The sequence below is a fragment of the Hippocampus guttulatus genome, chromosome 12 (assembly GCF_054856545.1).
Source record: "Hippocampus guttulatus isolate MCC_2025c chromosome 12, RoL_Hgut_1.0, whole genome shotgun sequence".
Taxonomy (NCBI): Eukaryota; Metazoa; Chordata; class Actinopteri; order Syngnathiformes; family Syngnathidae; genus Hippocampus; species Hippocampus guttulatus.
The window spans coordinates 16,462,522-16,483,624 of record NC_141272.1 but is presented as its reverse complement, the minus strand read 5'-3'; the positions used below and the strand labels follow the sequence as shown (position 1 = coordinate 16,483,624).

At 40.9% G+C, this 21,103-nt stretch overlaps 2 protein-coding genes across 2 annotated transcripts in view; one reads left to right on the top strand and one right to left on the bottom strand.

Moving 5' to 3' along the window:
• Window positions 1-3,840: 3,840 nt before the first annotated feature.
• Window positions 3,841-6,600, top strand: LOC147197655 (SPRY domain-containing SOCS box protein 4-like). Its single transcript, XM_086125573.1, has 2 exons — window positions 3,841-4,646; window positions 6,423-6,600. Exons 1-2 carry the CDS (start codon window positions 3,941-3,943, stop codon window positions 6,548-6,550), a joined length of 834 nt encoding a protein of 277 aa, XP_085981699.1. The 5' UTR covers window positions 3,841-3,940; the 3' UTR covers window positions 6,551-6,600.
• A 1,270-nt stretch (window positions 6,601-7,870) lies between these two features.
• LOC147197654 (calsyntenin-2-like) overlaps window positions 7,871-21,103 on the bottom strand; it is a 203,385-nt gene continuing 190,152 nt past the window's right edge. The window contains exons 13-17 of the mRNA XM_086125572.1: window positions 19,403-19,573; window positions 19,013-19,158; window positions 17,343-17,466; window positions 10,425-10,609; window positions 7,871-10,239 (exon numbers count right to left, since the gene is read on the bottom strand). Of these exons, the coding sequence (XP_085981698.1) occupies window positions 10,057-10,239; window positions 10,425-10,609; window positions 17,343-17,466; window positions 19,013-19,158; window positions 19,403-19,573 (809 nt within the window). The 3' untranslated portion in view covers window positions 7,871-10,056. The remainder of the gene's footprint in view (window positions 10,240-10,424; window positions 10,610-17,342; window positions 17,467-19,012; window positions 19,159-19,402; window positions 19,574-21,103) is intronic.

The following is a 21,103-nucleotide window of genomic DNA, read 5'->3' as shown; positions in this document are numbered from 1 at the left end:
CACAAGGGTTGCAGGGCGTGCTGGAGACTATCCCAGCTGTCGTCGCCGACTCGTCGGGCAGTAGGTGGTGGACACCCTGAATCGGTTGCCAGCCAATCGCAGGGCACACAGACGACCAACCATCCGCGCTCACACTCACACCTAGGGACAATTTTGAGTGTTCAATCAGCCTGCCATGCATGTTTTTGGAATGTGGGTGGAAACCGGAGTACCCGGAGAAAACCCACGCAGGCCCGGGAGAACATGCAAACTCCACACAGGGAGTCTGGAGCTGGAATTGAACCCGGTACCTCTGCACTGTGAGGTCGACGTGCTAACCACTGGTGCACCGGGCCACCCTTAGTCAACAGCAAATAGCAAAATTCCCACCCCGAGATGGATAAAAACAGGTGAATTTTGCTCCTTAATTCGTAGTCCACCAACACAACATTAATCAGAATACTGTACTGTGTTTTCGCTAATGGGGCTGCATAGAACATGTTATTGTAATTAACTTTTTCGACTTAACTTTGAACCTTGAAGATTGTAATTTCACACATTAGTGTGCTGCTCTCAGAGATTAGGTGTGCCATAGGAATTTGTCCAAATACACTTCATTGGTCCAAAACTCAATAACTACAAACATGTAACCTTATTGTTGTTCATCTATCAATGCTAGCAACTTATTTACAGAACGATTAAATTGCAGTTCCACTCGATGGTAATTGACCTATTCACATTTTATGGCATTTTAGTTTCAGATTCACTCTAAAGTGAGGAGACTAATAATGCGGTCTCCACCCTGTATCAAATATTCGTCTCTTTGTTGGACTCAAACAGGAAGTTACTTAAAACACACATAGTACGTGCAAAACAAGGGGCAGATGTTCCGCGGTGAAGGCGAAAACATCTAACGCAATGACTGATAAAATAGTGTTGGGTGGAGAAGATCATAACGCCAAATGAACGGTCAACGTCGAAAACATCGCGAGAGGACAACGCGTGATTACTTGACACAAGTCACCTTTTCGGGATCCCCAACCTGCAGCCAATCAGCGACAACGAAGCACACATGGACGCCTGCACGGTGATAGTCGACCAAGTCCCGTAACGAGACGGACTCAAGGGGAACGAAGAAGGCTGATTACTTTGTATGGTCTGCCTGATTAGCTTTACGTTATCAAGCACGTTTTACGTTTGTTTTAAGAACTGTAGTTATTGTCTGAGGCGTGTTGGGATTTTTTTTTTGAGCAGCCGGGAAACTCATTGGTTTGATACGACTTCTGCAAGCTGCTTAGTTTGTTGGAGCCTCGGAGGACAGCGTCCACTCATGGTATGTTTAAAAACTCTGGACTTTCCACGACTCCCATCTTGTGTCAAAAACTATACAATATTCTTGTGTGCATAAAGCTGTTTTCTCCAAACGTACTAATTGGTTGGGTTTACGAACGCTGTTCTCGGCGCGGTCGAAGCTGTTTCCAAACTTGATCTTATGTTTTTAGTGCTTGCTTTCTTTGTCTTTGAAAGCACACAACACCATAACAAAAGTGAACACGTTTTCCGATATTTATATATAGATGCTCACATGCTTACATTGTGTTATATTAAACGTAGTGGTTATTTTTGCCTCGCCCGGCAACTCGCCCCCCATGAATCGCATGGAGAACTACAAGTGAAAATTTCGTGCCAAGTCGGGGATGAGTGGGTTGATCGGTCGACCCGAAGATGCCCCTACTCCTTCGCGTTATGGGTTCGAATCCTGCTCTAGAATTTATTACAGTAATTACTTTCATACTTACTTGCTTCTTATGTTTATAATTTATTCCAGCCCTCTAGGGTTGTAAAGGAGCAGTTTCATTTCGCGTATTTATTGAAGCATTGAACAGTAATGCAGTTGGAACAATTTCCATGCAGTTTGTGAAACAAAAATAATTGGCCAATTTATTAGGCCCCACAAAAAAAAGGTAAGGGTAAGGATGAATAGGTATGTTAACGATAAAAAGAGGTAAAATAATATAAAAGAATTGGGGATTAGAATTAAAAGTTGAAGAGTTTAACCTATAATGTAATGAGTCCATAGTCCTGTTTTAAAAAAGAAATAAAAAGGTCTGAATGGCAATGCTCACACACTCCAATTCAGTTTTATATCCAGTGTATGTATATGTGTATATATATATATACCTGTGTATATATACTGTATATTTTTTTTTTCCAAATGCCTCTTTCACACTAGGATGTAACAATATCCAAACGTCACGATACAATATTACCTCAAGCTGAACCTCACGATATGATAATTCACCGGATTGTGGAAAGCAAAGTCACAATATTCTACAGGGGGTGAAGGGGGGAGCACAATATTATCTTTGTACATAATAACAGAAATGACAAACAAATTTGCCAGTCATTTCGTTGTCATGTGCTCCTATTGGCACTGCGAATTAGCTGAGGTCTTACGTATGTGTGTGTGTGTGTACATATACAGTAATATATATATATATATATATATATATATCTGTCAGTCTAAACGGTAAAGGTTACATTGACCTCAATGTTCATAAATGACCTAGAATCACTAATAACACTTAGTATTGTTATATTTGCTAAAACACGCACACGTTGTAAATAAAGTCAATTTGTGGCGCAACTCAAACGTGTTCCGTCATCTGGCGACCAGGGTGGGTCTGAAACGTAAGTGACCAAGACCCCCACAGAAGACTCACTGTCCGTGTCCTTTTGTTGAAGGCTGTTGCGCTGACATTGCTGCACATCTAATTGCCTCATTTACTTCGTATGCCTGAGCCGCATTGTCTATGTAAACGTGTACTTCGGAAATAACAGAGGTGTGCGTTGTGTGAGTTCTGCCTGAAAGGGCCAGGAGAATAAATCCTGACTCTGTTACGCATCTGATGCGCCACCAATTTCGAAACTGCTATGGAGTAGCTGCTTGTATACTCTTTAGAACCAGAGTGCTCCTCTGTAAGCCCTCCTCTTTACACTTCCTCCTTGCCGAGCTCCTTCCAGCAGCTGTTTGCTTGGTCACCGGGAAGCCAAATTGTTTTGCTCCATTCTTGCGTCACAAGCTGGAAGTTAGTGACTCATGACACACGCACACACACACATACTCTTTGCTGTCTACGTCTTGCTGCTGACTCTTTACTGACCTCCCTCTGAATTGAGGACTTTATTTCCACTCTTTCAGTTGGCAGCTTGTGTGTTCTCATTTTTGTGTGAGAGACTCCTGGCTGCTCGGTGAAATGCTTTCATGGTAAGCTGTCGTTTCACAGGCCATTCATAACTTTTTTTTTTTTCTCCCCATGATGCTTTCTGTCTTCCATCATTTTCTTAGGGTTCCCATTTCTTTGTTGTCTTAAATATTGCTGGGCTTGTACCTTGAGTTTTTCCTGTGTGCTACAGTGTTCCCAAACTCTTTCGGAGTCATCGCCTATTTTATTATTCCCAACACTGAAATTCTGGAAGGAATTTTAACATGACAATTTTTTTTAGTTCGTAATTGAAAATCCTCTGTTGGTCCCCCAGGGCTGAGAACTCTTCAGTGTGTTTCTCCAAAAAAATGCTAGCTATCTATGAGCTAATTTGATTGAAAAGCTGCATTCTCTGTGAGTATTCTATGATAGACAATGTCGAATTTGGTGATGCACATTTGTCGTTTTTATGTGAGTGGGCAAATGAGACAATTTAAAAGTGCTTACCCGGAATTCAAAAAAAAAACAATTCAGCATACATTTTTGTTTTTTTATTGACAGCAAATGATCATTTCAGTGTGTGAGATTATGCTGTCTCTTTCAGGAGTCACATTCTACCTGGTAGAAAAGTGAGTGTACAACTACATCTCTGCGAATGAGTTAACAGCAGGATTCCCCACTTATTTCTTTGGATCCTTCGTGCCTTCATCTCAAGAGGGGAGCCTCTTTTCCCTTTCCCTTGAAACCACCTAACAATGGGCCAGAAGATTGCGCTGAGCATTAAGTCAGTGGATCTGCGTGGGGAGCCTTCATCCAGGCTAGTGCAACGAGAAGTCCGAGGTACAGATTTCTGCTGGCCACGTCGACTGGATTTATTGCTGGACATGCCCCCAGCCAGTCCTGAGACTCAGCTACACCACGCCTGGAATCCTGATGATCGGTCCCTCAACATCTTTGTTAAAGAAGATGAGAAGCTGACGTTCCACCGACACCCGGTTGCACAGAGCACAGACTGTATCCGAGGAAAAGTGGGCTACTCTCGGGGCCTCCACGTTTGGAGGATTCACTGGCCAGCAAGGCAGAGAGGCACCCATGCCGTTGTAGGAGTCGCCACAATTGAAGCACCTTTACACTCGGTGGGTTACACTGCTTTAGTGGGATCAGATTCAGAGTCCTGGGGCTGGGACCTGGGTCGAAACAGACTATACCACGATGGAAAGAATCAGCTCATTTCTTCAACGCCCATGTACCCCTGCTTCCTTGAGCCAGATGAGTCTTTTGTGCTCCCGGACTCCCTGGCGGTCATACTTGACATGGATGAGGGCTCATTGAGCTTCATGGTAGACGGACAGCATCTGGGAGTTGCGTTTCGAGGGTTAAAAGGCAAGAAGCTGTATCCTATCGTCAGTGCTGTGTGGGGACACTGTGAAGTGACGATCCGCTACGTCAACGGACTTGATCGTAAGTTCATCTGACACGAAATAGCTATTAAGGCAGCGATATACACGAGGGGCAGTCAACATAGTTTTTTTTTTTTTCCAGAAATGTCAGCAGTGTGTAATTAAAATGCTCAATTATTGGTGGTTTGCCTTCCAAAGCAAGGAAATATGTTTGCTTCTGTTGGACATGTAATGATAACATCATTTCTAAAATGTCTGACAGTGCATTCATTCCAAGAAAAAAGGGGAAAAATATATATATATACTGTATATTTTTTTAAACAGTTTTTCGGTGAGTATTTTACTGTTGACATTTCTGGAAAAAATACTGTATTGCATGTAAATTGAACAGGGATCACTACTTGCGAATGCCCCTCATACTTTAAAGCTGGTTGCCATGGGATTGTTTGTGCATTGTCATTTAACTTTTGTAAAACATTTTTTTGTTTTTCAATGAGCACAAATTGATCACCATTCAATAGCTTAAACATGTTATTGGGATTGTCCTCGTACTGTTTTTTTCCCCTCTACAACTTGTATCAACTTTGCTTCGATGTTGTTATGGGCCTTCCTTGCATGTACGTAAATTAGTGTTTCTTGGACTTGATAACCCATTTTTTTTTTTTTTAACAGCCCAAATGGTCTGTAAGCACTTTTCCTATCAGCGGGCACAGTTACCCTTCACTTTTGGTACTAATAGTGCTCCAACAGCAAACCCTTTTAACATAAATATGTAAATGTCACTTTATCAACACCCTTATCTTGTTACTTCTTTTCTGGCTTCTCACTGCGGCATACAAGGGGAGATTAGCCATTTTTATGCCGGAGAGGAGATAAAAATACTCAGGTTGGTTCAGTGCTAAATTGCAGCTTGAAGCCAAAACGGAAAATTAGTCTCAAAGCGTGAATATTTCAGAAAAACAATGGATGGTCTCTTTGTGGGCTTGCTAATGTTGTTGAATTATTATAGTTTTCTCGCTGCCTATCATTCCTTTAACTCATTGGATATACCTTCAATTGGAAGCGCGATCAGAAGACTTTTCCCGCAGCTGGACAATAAGATGAAAATAGTCCAGGCTGGTGGTGGTCGCAGTTTTTTATTAGCACAGCAAAACATTTAGTTAAGACGGCACACAGTAATGTAAAATACCGGGCGTAGAACTATCAAATCATTAGTATCAAAATGGAAACCAGTATTTGAAACCTCTTTTATTAATGAACGAAAAGGGTGGAGGAGAGCGTTGAGAAATAATCGTCATACTGTTTTATTCTAATTTAAAGATGATTTTCTTCAGGCGTTGCCACACAAAAACGTTCCTTCAGAAGCCATTTTGTCCAACACAAAAATCTCCAGAACCCAATGTCCAATTTTCAAAATTCTTGGTGCATTGTACTTACAACCAGACCCTGCATTTTTGGACAGACTGTCATTTTTGGGAACTTTCCACATTGCTATTGTCTCAATATGTACTCGGTGACTGGACATGTTAATGCCCATGAGAGGATGGAGAATGATGTCATTCACACAGTGAAAAGTTCTGTCAGCCATGCATGTCTTTTATTTCCTCCCCCTACATATTGAACAGCATTTACTGGTACACGAACAAGTACAATTATGAATGCTTAATTGCCAAAACTCTGGCCGATTCTTTTGACAAGACCCAACATCGGCCAATAAAATCAGCCGGCCAGTTAATCACCCGGGCCCCAATATACAGTATACAATGAAAATGACGACACAGTTTATTTTGTTGGTAAAATTCCGAGAACTGGATCTTTTAAAGTTTCTCTTTTACAGCGGACCCCCTCCCCCTCATGGATCTATGCAGAAGAGAAGCTCGCCTGGCTCTGGGCGGGGAGCGCATCCATCACATTGACTCACTCCCACTGCCTCAGATTCTTAAGAACTACCTCCAGTACCAGTGATAGTGCGCACGCACTCACTCAGAGGTGGGAGGTACACCTGTTCTTGTCACCGCGACCTTCCAAACTGAACTTGATTGAAACACAAGATAGCTGCTGAATATGACAACAAGGACATTGGCTGTGACCCCAGGTTGATAAAGAGTGTGAAAGGGTGTTTATTCTGGCTTGCGGTAGCAGCGTGGATACATATTTTAATCAGTCTTCCCTATGTGCCATGCGGTTCTCGCATCTTAATCGCCAGAATCCTCCATCAAGAGGGCGAATGTGACATCCTTGCTCCTCAATTGATGATTTGACGGTCTTTAACTTTGGCATCTAACGTGCCTGCTTTTGAGACATTACTTTAGAAACGCACAAAAAAAGCACGGTACACTTCTTTTTGACATTTTATTTAAGTGTTACCTTCAGAGTTTTACATGGTGCTTTTTTTTTTAAAAAAAAACAGCATTGTAAGCTTTTTTTTTTTAAACATAATTTGATTTGTCTAAAGGACATGTTTCTCACAGGAATCGGGAAAGCTTTTAAGCATCTTTTAAATGTGAAAAATAATAAACTTGGCTAAACACACCTGCTCGCAATGTGTGTTCTCTTGGTGTCATGACGCACTTTTGCACAACCACATGATTCTAGTTAAGCCAATCCACCTATCTGAGTGTCCGCATTCATCTCTGTTCGCTAAACATACCGTTGGGCATTGGTGGTGTATACAGTACAATACCTCAGACCGGAAGGACTTCATGAACATAAGTGTTGAGAAAATATTTTTTGGGGGGAGGGGTGAAAGGATGATTTGTATTTTTTTTAAATAAACATTTGGTTTGGTTTTATCATGTCGGCCTATGTTAGTTTTTGCAATTCCTGAGATACTTGAGTCATCTTAGGACAGTCTTACATACTTGTTGTCGTTCTTTTTGTTTATACTGTATTTTAAAAGGAAAGTGTTCAAGTGGTCCAATGCTCATCGAGGCCCTGATTTTCTTTTGCATCAAGCGTTTGCAAGAAATGACTGTGTTGCTCTCTTTATCTTGATCAGCACTGACTGCAAACAGTGCAGCCATTTTAGATTTAGTCTTTTGGGTAAAAATGCCGATTAGTTTTCGTCACATTGTAGTCATTCCTATTCGTGATAGTTTTAGTTGACGAAAACTCAGTGGTGGTTTGTCTGTGCCTCGATAGTGTCCGGCAACTCATGTCCACCTCTGATCGAAACGTCAGCTGGGATTGGCTCATCAAGTGAACTTAATGAGGCCGAGCAATATCGAAAGCGGATGGATGGGACTTTAATGACTAATCGAAAAAGCTCAACGTGCAAATGACGGCTAGATTCCAAAACAAGGTTTTATTGGTCAATTTACAGAAAGTGCTGTCGTGACTGACCATTCCAAAGCAAAACAGACAAAAGAGTCCGGAAAATTAACTAAATTAATTCAAACAACATTTTACACAATATACAAGGTTTCCATGTTAACTGCATTGTCCTCCTCTTCTAAAACACACATCAGGTCAACATTGGGACTTGATGAAAAACCCACCAAAAGGCTTCAGGAGATGAGTAAAGGAAGTGAAAGGGATGACCTGGCAAGACTTATGGATATGGTCAACTTTTAAACATTAAACAACATATTTTACATGAACATATAGTAGTGCGACAGCATACACATACTCCATGATGGGGGGGGGGGCATTCTTTTAACAATGTCGGACAATATCAACTTCTTGTGTTGGTGGGTTGCAGCAAAAGGAGAAAAATGCAAAAACCACCCAGCGAAACTGCTTTTTAAATGTTTTATAGTATCGAACGTGCCACTGTCATATTTATCCCAGACTTGTTTTGAACTTTCTTTGTGCTCACCTTAAAAGGGCGATCAATAGTTATCCTTAACATTGACCATACAGAACACGGAATCCGACAGGCCGATCAATGCAATTTGCCTCCTGTTTGTGTATATTTTCCAGTTGATGAGACACAACTTTATCGTTATCCATTGCGTCAATACAGATTAGACTGGATGTGGAAGTGAATCACCAATTGGAAAGCCAAAATGTAATATCACTTACGCTCATCAAATATTTGCTGATCAGTTTTTATTTTCCTGTCATGGTTCGTGGGCAGATGGGAAAGAAGAAATAAAAAAACATTAGTCTTGTTTTACTTGTAGTTACGTATCCAATTTTTAGGCAGAACTCTATTTTTACTTCTATTTTATACATGAATGTCTCTTTTTGGGACGTATCGGGCCAAATCTGTGACCCCGCCGGCTACCCGTTTCCTGTGTAAATGTTCATGTGTAAATATTTGCGGGTATGATTCCATCTTTGTGTTAACAGCCGTGTTACACGCCAAATCTCGCACCACTGTTTGTAGTAACCGTACGGTACTTTGAATGTACAAAAGACAGTGTTATGTGCTGAGTTTTGATTTTTGTCGGCAGTGCAGGACACACACATGACATCACTGTGCTGCCATCTTTCATCCATCGTATTGCCCAGGTGCCATGATGATACACGTTGACACTCATAAGGCCGCTTATTTATATATTTATATATTTATTTAGAGAAAATATGTACAGCTTTCCTAGCGGACCAAGCGATTCGTTCTCGTATCCATGGAGATAGTGACACATCCAAACACTCAAACGAACAAATCCAACTCAATACTGAGCTGAAACAGACATAAAGGGACTGCGGCGCCACCGACTACTTCTACACAATCAATATTCTGAAGTGCTGACATGAAAAATGAGGCAAGATGACATTTGTTGTGTACAAGTGGAGAGGAAAGTCTGTGGGTAAAGTGTGTATGCTTGATGGCAAGGTACGGAGGGGGGAGATCACTTACTGTATTCTCTATTTACAAGATAGTGTATAAAAATGTACAAGGGTAATTCTCTATCGTCAAAACACAAAACTCAAATCCTTTGTTGAGTTGAACATGACATCTGGACACCGCGGTGCTCTTTTCCTTATCTTATTTTGTTACTTTTTGAGATCCTTTTAAAATACGCTATTTCAGTAAAATCACCTGACTTTGCCACAAGGGCCGGGATAAAGATGGATACATTATACATTGTTTACAAGCCCAAATGGAGTAATAATATAAATTTCGGAAACTTGTATATCTTGAAGATTATTTTGCATTTTTTTTTTTTTTTTGTATCAGAAATCTTTGCAGAATGTGTTTCATCAAGCGCTACTCACTTGTGTGACCGCTGTGAAAGATACTCACTGTTGTCATGAACAGGAAATATATGTTACTGCTCATTTCAATATTTTGTTGAATTTAGATTTCTACCTGCTGTGCTTTTTAGCTTTTTAGCTTTTTATATTTTGTTGTTTTTTTCTAAACATAATTTATTTGAGTGTAATCAAATCCAGTAGGGGGAGCTCTTACTTCATTTTTCAATGCCAAAAAGTGTATATGTCTACCTGATTGCGTTTGTGTGTCACCCTTCAACGTCGTGTTTTATTAGACATCGAGATCATGTAAATGTTTGTGATTGGGAGTTTCAATAAAATATTGCTGTTTTTTCCCACTTCAGGCTCTTTGTTCCCTGCATCCTGGGTAACTGGACGTCAACTTCTTCCTCGCTGTCATCTGATTCTGCGCTAGTGATGTCATCCTCCTCTTCCTCGTCTTCATCCTCTTCCTCGCTCACCTCCTCCTCGGCGGCCTGGGGATCTTGCAGGTTCTGATAGAATCAGGTACCAAATGACATCCAAGAAGTTGTAACGGTAATAAGTTATCTTTTCTCTTTTAAACGCCGATGTAAAAAGCACAACAGATGCACATTTTCATTTCATCTCAATAGCAGCCATATTCCGTCTATTTTGTTCCAAGTTTTACCGGCCGCCATTTTTCCTCTCCTTTGTTTACCTCCATTGGGTTAATGGTTATGGACAGGGTTGAGTCATCCCAAGTCTCGCCTCCCTCTTTGGTCGTCTCAGACAGCTTGACCTCTTGCTTGTGGGTTAGATGGATGCGGTAGATGCCCAACACTATCACCACCACCAGGGTAGCGATGCACATCACAATGACCACTGTGGCGGCATTCGGCATCCCTGATGATGAGACAGACGACAAAGACAGTCATTACATCTGGATAGAGTCCATCCTTCCATCTGTTTTCTACCGCTTATCATATTTAGGGTCAATGTTGAGCTGGAGCCTATGCCAGCTGACTATGGACAAAAGGCAGGGTACACCCTGGACTGGTTGCCAGTTGGTCGCTAGGAATGTATTATAAAACAGAGGACTGTATGTCAGGCATATACAAAGAAGACATTTTGAAGAAAAAAGCGTGAACTTCAAGTACTGGACAAGGGGACGGCAGAACGTTAAGCAGACAACAAGCCTGTTACTTCAAACAATGCCACAACCGTTCATCCATCCTTCCCTTTTCTATACCAGGGATGGGCAACTGGCGGCTCGCACCATATTCTGATTGACCCCTTGATTAAATAAAAAGATAGAGATATATATTTTTAAGAAATCCAACAAATTATTCCAAAATTACTGATAAACATTCATCCATCCATTCTCTGGTCCACTTATCCTCACGAGGTGGATGCCAGAGTTTATACCAGCTTCCTGCAGGCAGTATGCGGGGTACATCCTGAACTGGCTGCCAGCCAATCGCAGGGCACATTATCTGCAGTCACATTCACAATTTAAAGTCTTCCATTTACCTGCCATGCATGTTTTTGGAATGTGGGAGGAAAGCGGGGATCTGGAATCGAACCCTGCAGCTCTGCACTGTGAGGCCAGCGTGCTAACCAGTAGACCACTGAGCCATCCCTGACTACATTCAATTGTATGTTTTCCATTAAATTAAAAAACAAAACAAACAAAAATGGAGAAATGGAAAGGAAAATGGCACAAAAAAATCCATGGAAAAATAATGGGGTGGGAGGGAGGTGGAATCTGCATATATGCGAATTCAAGGGTACCAAACTGCGAGAATGCACAGGACTGTAGTTTTACATTGTAATACCACCAGTCTCCACTTGATAGTAGAAATGTCATATTTGTGCATACTCTGGGTCGTATGCTGCCCAATACTACAATGTAGTAGGCCTAATATTGTTCGTGATATTTCAAATGGTATGGAGGCCAAACATGGTAACACAAAAAAAATAAAAATGAGTGATTTGTCTTTCGTGGGGAAAAAAAAACCGTACAAAATGAGTAATTGCATTTAATGTGGATTTGTTGTTAAGCATCCTTGAATGGCAATTTTTATACAAGCGAGCCCTTTGCACTAGACTCTCGACAACTCGCAGTCATTTAGAGGGCAAATATTGTGTATAGAGAGACACCTATTCACGCTGACCTTTACTTTGCCATTGAGTGGGAGATGAGCCCATGCTGCATGCACGGAACTGAGCTGGAAAAACCCCCAATATACTCTGCGTAGTTAGTGACCAAATAAATGTTTGGTGGAAAAAATTTGGACCCCTGCTAGAAAATTTGGAAGCTCAGAAGATTGTGCAAAGGTCAATATTCAACAAACCACCATCAAGCTTGGCCTATACTATATTTCCCAATTTTGAGTATGTACAGTATATACTGTATATATATATGTGATGTACTGTATGTATGTTTGTTAAGTATATAGAAATAATCACCCACATTTAAATGTGGTTGCTGTGCAGTCCACACCAGGAAAAAATGGAGCATAAACCCCTTTTAGTAGCATATTCACAACAACAACACATACAGGGCGCTTCTTGATCAAAAATGTTTATTTCTCATGCTCTGATCTTTATCCTTCTGAAAGAGCATAACATTTATGAATTGGCCCTCTATCCCGCTGTGTGTGTGTGTGTGTGTGTGTGTGCGTGTGCGTGTGCGTGTGCGCGCGCGCGTGTGTGGGTTTCATATGAGTCAGGCACTCGCAGTACTTTTCTGATGATCATTTACTTCACTTTCTTGAGAATCTGACCCCAAAACTAATGACTTTCATGGCTCCAGACTTCATGCAGCCTCTTTGCGGCAAGTAGCACACACTTTTGCATGAATAGACACATTCTGGCTGGATTTACACTCAGGCTGAACAATAAACTAAAATGTACCGATACTGCTCTTATCCCTGTGACAAGTTTAGCTCCATTTTATTTGTTAGCGTGGTGTTGAAATAGTCAAAATGGCGGTGGTTTGTGACGGAAGGGGTAACGCTTGATTTAGATTAGGGTTGCAGTGGCTCCCAGCTATAGCTCAGCCCTACGAAGCAGTCCTTGTGACAGCGCAGCTTTTCTTTGGAAATGTTATTTGAGATAAATCGGTCCTTCAGTGAGTGTCTTCCAAACAGTGTATACCCGTCAGCACTTCCTGCTTTCTTCCATGCTGCCTACTTTGGAGGACACATTACAGAAAGTTCCCCGCTTCCAGTTTGCTAGAAACAACTGAGCGACGGGAGTCAGGTGACTCATATGTGCCAGACTAATTGTTCCGCTCAGGTCTAAAAAAAAAAAAAAAAAAACCAAACTGATGGTGTATCTCTATCTGGCTGGAAATTTTAACCTTATGAAAGAATCCCATTTTGAATAAATGTGACCGTAATCTCATTACATCTTTTATCTGTAACTGTAGTGGATTACGTTACATTCTTTTGTAGCCTGTGTATGGCGAGCGAGCCATACATAGCAAAGCTCTTCAGCAAACTAAACTCGAGAACACCCTACGTACAAGGCATAGTTGATGTGTCCTCTGCAGACTACTAGAAGTGATTGATGTTTATTTCAGCACTTTTAGTTTGTCATGATGAACAGTGTTATTTCTGAAGTGCTAACTTGCAGCACTGTGATTTAAGGGTCTGTTTTTTATTATTATCTGAAGCAAATTCAATGTTGAGTACCGGTACTTGTATTGCTCAGAAAATTGTTCTTACTGTTTTTGATATGTTAACCCAAGCACTTTTTAAGGACCTGATGTTCTATTTTATAATTATTTGGAGATTTACAAAAACAAACAAAACAGTGATATTCCCCCTTATGGTCGAAACTAAAGGTTGCAGGTAGGACTTTGACTCGTCTCAAATACAGCAGAAAGTAAATGGCTAGGACTGCATCTGTCCAAGTCTGCTGAAAAACAATAAAATACTTTATAATGCCACTTTTTCTTTTATCTTTTGATCTGCCTCAATAATGTAACGAATTTAAAATGAAAATAGGGTTTCTCTGTGAATTCTTAGATGAGATTAAAATATAGATTAATAAGATTAATTAATTACAGATCCTAATGAATTAGTCACACTCGGCAGCACTAAAAAACATATGGATGGACTACAGTAAATATTCCCATCCCGGAATTCTATGAAAAGGAATATCCTTCACCCGTAAAAAAAACCTATGCATTAAAATTTTGACTACGATATTACGTGTTACCGGAACTTACATAAGCGGAAATTCCACTAGCCATAACCCGGATGGAGGCGTAATGCCGCTGGAGCTTACATACACGCAACGTCCACCCAATGCAACAGAAAAGACACTAGGCTGAGACACGTTTTCACTTCGCCGTTTTCATTCATCAGAGTCGAAATGACGACGTGTAAGTGAGTTTTTATTGGCGTGCGTTTTACTGTAATTGCGAAAGATTTTAACTTTATTCACTTACGTCGTGTAGATCATGGCATCGAAACGTAGAACTGTAATGACTAGAGCGGAGCGAGTGAAATGCATCCGTTTGAGCGGGGCTGGACACAAAGTTAAAAACATCCAGCAGACACTTGGAGTCGGAAAGACGCAAATCTACGAAACTTTAAAAAAACAAGGCATCGGTTCAACTCCTGATGACAAGCCACCATCCAGCAAGGAAGCAATGCAAATGGCAACAAAAATCCTTCAGTATGCACAAGAATTACCAGACATCGGTGATCAACGGGACAGTTACTTGCAACTAGCAAGAAAACTGTATGACACGCAGGCAAACATTGTCATAAACCAAAGAATGCATCCAACAAAACAATCCAAAATACATATTTTTTTCCCAAGACAGAAAAAAAATCAACATTAAAATACTGTACGTATTTTACTGTTGTGATTTTTTTTTGGATACACCTGTATTGCAGTTTTTGTTATATAAACAGTTTTTGGACAGTATATTTTTGTATTTTATTGATTGTGTTGTTACATGTGCATTTTGTCAACATACTTGCAGGTTCATAAAGGACATGTACCAAGTTCATTTCCCAAATGAGGAATTTCTGTTATCAGGACAAATTGGACAGCGCAAACACAAGTCCGTACTAGAGAATATTTACTGTATGTATGTGTGTGTGTTTATGTGCATATGTGGTGCACCCCTGCTGATATCCCTCTGTTGACACCTTAAACTGTACCCGCTATAGCTAGTCATATTTAGCCCTGTCAGAAATCTGTGTAGCACCAGTTAAGGCCCTTCAGCATTTTATTTGATATTCAAAAATATCTTGATAAATTATTTTCTCAGCACCCTTATGGATGAGTCAAGCCCCCCTTTACTCTGGGGGAGAAAAAAAATCAATCAGCTGTCCCTGCATTTGCCCCCCGACCTCCTGAATCTCGTGAAACAGCCACACCAGTGATGATTCTGGTCAAACATCAACTGCAGTAACTAGTATTTTGTAGTTCTGGTATAAACCACCAATTACCCACTTTGGCCCTCTATCTGACCTTCTTTTCTGTCACTCTACCAACAGAAACACACGCACGCACGCACGCACGCACACACACACACACACACACACACACACACACACACACTTTACTGTGATATCTGCAGTACTAAGTAGAATCCATTGGGGTCTGATGAATAATTAAACCTCGTGTGGCAGCATAAGACCAAAGTATCGCCATGTTTTCTTTACTTAAGAGCACTTGGATGTGGCACTCCACTTTCCACTGCGCGAGAGTAGCAATTTGATTAGCAGTCTCAAAAGGAACTAGAAAGTCGAAGAGATTGAACTATGGTAACTGTGTGGAAAAACAGCAAGAAAATTATCTTCATAGCTTCAATTTTACTCCAGTGGGGCAGTGGTTTGAAAAAGAAAATAGAAGTGCAAATGTTTGCACGAGTCTTTCAGTTGGTTACCATTTTATTTGGGTACTGTTTGTATGGCTATCAGTGAACTGCAAAGAATTTTATATATGGGGCATCATGGTGGTCAACGGTGACCTCACAGGGAAGACGAGCAGGTTTTGATTGCAACTCCGGCCTTGCTGTGTGGAATTTGCATGTTCTCCACGTGCCTGTTTGAGTTTTATCAGGTTACTTGCCACATTCCAAAAACATGAATGGTAGGTTGATTGGGCACTCCAAATTGTCCCAAGTTGTAATGATGACCGCAAATGGTCATGTATACACACACACACACACACACACACACACACACACACACACACACACACACACACACACACACACACACACACACACACACACACACACACACGCGCGTTGGGTGGCTGAAAAATAACTCAAATGCAGGGATGTTCCAATCACATGTTTTTCACTTAAGTCTAAGTCCGAGTCACTTTAAGAATCGGTCGATATGGCCTCCCGAGCTGACACCGTGTTAATGCATTAAGAAGCCTCTCATCTTTATCACTCACACAAACTCAAAAAGTTACATTGTGTACTTCAAAACAAAGCAATTGTGAGTTTGGCAAGATTTGTGGTCTGAGGGATTATTTTGTTGCTCTCTCAATTGTGACCTTCAAGAATTCAGAAAACCAAAATGTAAAATCAATATGGGGAGCAGAATGTGTTACCAATTTCTTGACCTGTCCAGAAATTACATAAACCAGGAACTCTTTTGGGATGGAACACTCGGATTCTCATACTCACTCTTCACTTTCTTTCAAAGTGTTTGGTATAGTGGACTTGCTCTTTTATCCATCCATCCATCCATTTTCCGAACCGCTTGATCCTCACTAGGGTCGCGGGGGGTGCTGGAGCCTATCCCAGCTGTCTTCGGGCAGTAGGCGGGGGACACCCTGAATCGGTTGCCAGGCAATCGCAGGGCACACAGAGACGAACAACCATCCACGCTCACATTCACACCTAGGGACAATTTAGAGCGTTCAATCAGCCTCTTGCTCTTTTAATAGACCCCAAAGAAAAATGTCACATTAAATCGGGACTCCTGGCTGGCTACTCCTATGGACCACAACGACCCATGCATCTCCTGGTGAAGTGGACATTCAGTACAACTATAACAACGTAAGACAGCAAAATGCAGAAGGGCCACAACTTGCATAAAAATCAAATCAACCAGAGTTTTGCGAAGTATGCAATGTTTCAAGACTTTCCTTGCCAAGTACATATCATTTCAGATCACTGACATAGAACCGATCCACTTTGTATCAAGCAAGATGAAAGGGGAAACAATAGAATTTCCACCTGTCCATTATCTGAACCACTTTTCCTCACAAGGGTCGTACGTGTGCTGGAGCTTTCCCCGGCTGTCTTTGAGCAGCGGGGTAGACCATGCAGCCAGCCAACCGTAGGAAAATGGACATTATGTATTTCAAATTTAAAAGCGGTGGAACATAAAACGGGGAAAACCCAAGAACAGAACAGTTTAAGAGTGAGACAAAGATTGAGCAGATGTGATAAAAGTCTAACATCTAAAGCCCAAACCTAAATTGCCCATTACCTCATTACTGAGGACATTGGGAATCAAGATGCATAGGAACATCCAGACAATATCAACGAAAACAAACTCAAAATCAACGTGACTTAGAATGACAAATAATGATGAGAGACAAGTTGCTGACAATGACATAAAGAGCATTTCAAATGTTTTCCTACCTGAGCCATGCTCAGGGTAGATTTCGTCAATAATGGCTGGATGGTGAACTAACTGCATGTGCTGAGGGAGGGCCACAGTCTGACTGACGTGTTCACCGACCTCTGAACTGTGTAGTACGCTCACCTGCGAAAAGACAGAATATATCATTTCGGTTCAAGAACAATAGTCTTAAGACAGTACAAACAAGTGTTAGTTCACATAGCTTTGTGGAGTCGCAAACCATTGGCAGGGCTTTGGTTTAGCTCACTAAGGGAAAAAAAAAGAATCCGTCCGTTCCACTTTCTTGAGTACTTGTCTTCAAAGAGGTACACCCTGGACTTGGAACCAATCTCAGGGCACATATAGACAACCACCCATTCACACTCACATTCACACCTCAGGACAATTTCGAGTGTTCGGTTCACCTAACATGCATACTTTTAGGCTGTGATGAAGTAAGTACCTCGTGAAAACTCATGCAAGCAGTACAAGTACTTCAGGTGGCCTGAGCAAAGATTTAAACTCAGAACCTGTCGCTTGTGAGACAGACATTGTGACCACTATGTCACCATACGGCGCAAAAGAAACATGTACTGTACTTATACTTAATGTACCGTATTTTCCGCACTAAAAGGTGCACTGGATTATGAGGCGCACTTTCAATGAATGGTCTATTTTGCAATTTTTTTTCATATATTGGACGCACTGGATTATAAAACGCAATCTACAATGCATCCACTTGATGGAGCTACGCTCCTTCCGTTCGACTCGAGAAGCGTTCATGACCGCCTCCGAAAAACGTAAATTAACGATTACTTCAATGAAACTACGAAAATTGAAAATAATGCATCAAAACAGAAAATCAAGCGAGGAAATCACAAAATAAATTTTAATAAAATGGAAGACTTTTCGGTGCGCCTTATTGTGCGGAAAATACGGTATATGGCTGTATTGTTTGATACCTCTGTTATTCTTTTTAGAACAGTCTGTCATGCAATCTATGACCCAGTTTATTTTATTGTATTGCAACATCAGCCATTACCTATATTACAAATACATTTAAAGAGTGGTTGGTCCCAAAATTCCTTTTTATGCTGGAGCAGATGAACTAGTGTGTCTTCCTATGTGGGCGGAATTTATTTGCCACAACTGTTGCCGGCTGTCACACAATGATCCCAGTAGCTTTAGAAACACAATAAATTTACCACTGTGTCAGCATGTCGCTTCATACTTGCATTTTCCTGCATTGTATCAGTTGAGAAAAAACATACTTTTTCTTTCTTTTCTTTCCTGGTTTAAATAGCAACAATTAAATACGTGGATATCTATCTGCTTGATATTCTTTTTCAAAACGTCAGCTTTTTTTTCTGAAATCAATAATTTGCAAAGACAAAAGCAATTATGTAACAATATGAGCAGAAATACAATTTTCCATTTACAAGCAGGCCTTTGAGGTTGGCCTCAACGCTGGGTTGAAAATGAGTTTGATATCCCTGTCATAAAGCATAAAGTGAATTTAAGGGGAAAGAGACCCCAGAACCCAATTAGTAACTTTACGGTAGTCGTTCACATTTTAACAGAATGTGCCATTGATTTTTAACTTCATGTTACTTTACGACTTGAATGTGCAGGTTGTGAATATTGGTCGCTCTCGCTCATTAATGATCAGGCAAGCTGTCGTTAAACTGACCTCCAGGTTAAATTCATTGCTGGTGTAGCGTCCATTGAGCTCCGAACATGTGAGCCGGAACCTTCTCTCTCTTAGATGTGCTGGTCGCCAGTTGGAGTAACGCACCTCTCGGATCACATCTTCGTAGTTAGCCATGGAGTCCACACCTGTCGGGAAACGTGAACGTGAACATCGAGGCAATTATGTAGCGGAGTGAATTTGAATGCTCATTGTATGTGTTTAATTAATCTGAATAATATGCGAGTTTCACTTGTTGAATTGGAGAAATAAAATAACTGACATTTTCTACCATATCCAAATTCACTTGAAATTAAGTATGCTGGAGGAACTGCCGCTTACAAGTTGAGATCTCAGCAGTTACATCTCAGATGTAAAGTAACAGTAATTTACCATACACCGACATCCCAGATGTGGAATTTGTGGCATCGAGGTGCTTTCCAAGTAGACTGCTGCGCTGCAGCTGGAGTGACTCCTGGTCAGGCCTCAACTCTTCACCCAACACCAGGATGTCACAGTAGTCCAAATTGTGAATGATCTCCTCCAGAAGTCCGTGTCTTTGGTCTACATAAACACACACAAACACATGCACAAACACATTTTTATATCATGCCCCTTAAACCGAGGGCAACTTTGCCTAAAACGCCTTTGGAAAGGTGCACCCAAAGTAAATTTGTAGCTGTTCTTGAACCATTTGGAGTATCAGCATAGTTTTGGTCTCTTTTTGAAATATTCAAAATGTTATCATTATGAATATTTCTCCCATACAGTAAGAATCTGTGTAAGTGCTCCTGTCAATGAACTATGGATGTTCGAAAACAGAAAAAAAAGGCGAATCTTATGTTCGTCAAATTTCTTTTCACAAAATCTGCCTTGAAAATGGATTTAGAATGTTGATTAGGACTTGAAAACACTACAGGATCAAAGCTTGAGGTCTCCCCAAGTTCCGGTTCAAATTCGACAATTGTAACGTGTAAGGTACCATTCAAATCTCCAGAAACTCAGCTTTTAAAAGATGTATAACATGTTCACACATGTACTCAGCTGACGACGTGCATTAGCGATTTGTTTTGACAGATGACGGAGGGCCCTTCGGTTTAAGCAACACCTACGGTGTCATTGAATAAATTATTGATGACTTGACTATTTGTACATGTTGGTGTGCTTCTGACTTGCTCCGTTGAGGCTTTCCTGTGAGAGGTCTGTACACATTCTGAACAACAAACAGGACAAACTACGACCTCAATACACGCACACGCACACACACACACACACACACACACACACACACACACGCACACAGTGTCTTAAGAGGCTGTTAAATGTGCAAAGCTGCTTCCCACTCTTGGGAGGGGACGGTGAAGAAGAGGGCCGGGTCATGTTGCAAGTACTTAGACGAGGAGTGAGACGGCAATTGCTGTCTGAGGGGACTCATTACGACAGCAGCTTATGGCGGCAAGTGTGTGTGTGTGTGTGTGTGTGTGCGTGTGTGTGTTTAGTTCGGTCAACAGAGATCAAGGAGAGAATAGGGGATGAGTGAGCAAAACAGACTGATGATACATTTGGTATAAATGCCGACTTTCAAATGGAATCCCCTTGCGGTTGAACAAATTGGAATTCAACTAAGGGAAAAAACATGTCCAGTGGTTATTGTGCATGATATGACAAGTGAAAAACATATCACATGATCACCAATTCAGTGAGCAAAGATTTGGCTCGTTCTTCAACTCGTTGCGATTTTTTTTCTTTTTTTGGCAACACATTTTCCTCAAGAAGGACCAGCCTCAGCAGGGTATGTTGAAAAAGACAAAAAATAAAATAAAACAATAAACAACAACAACAAAACTTTTTTCTTGTTTATTTTTCACATTTTGCTATTGGCAGTCACTGAACTTCTTTTTCCACTTTGTGACAATTAATTGTGAATACAGTATACACTGTACACTGTATTTGCAAGATGTGACTTGTACTATACAGTGGGAATACCTTCTCCACTGCATAGTACTTCAGCTTTAATGAGTATATATAATATTTATAAGGCCAAATTTAATGGTATTCATGCATGTAGAAGTAAATGTTTGATGTAATTAACAT

Excerpts from the sequence above, each read along its gene's own strand:
- LOC147197655 (XM_086125573.1), top strand. The coding sequence starts at position 3,941 with ATGGGCCAGAAGATTGCGCTGAGCATTAAGTCAGTGGATCTGCGTGGG. Across the intron at positions 4,647-6,422 it reads CTACGTCAACGGACTTGATC|CGGACCCCCTCCCCCTCATG; the intron begins GTAAGTTCATCT and ends TCTCTTTTACAG.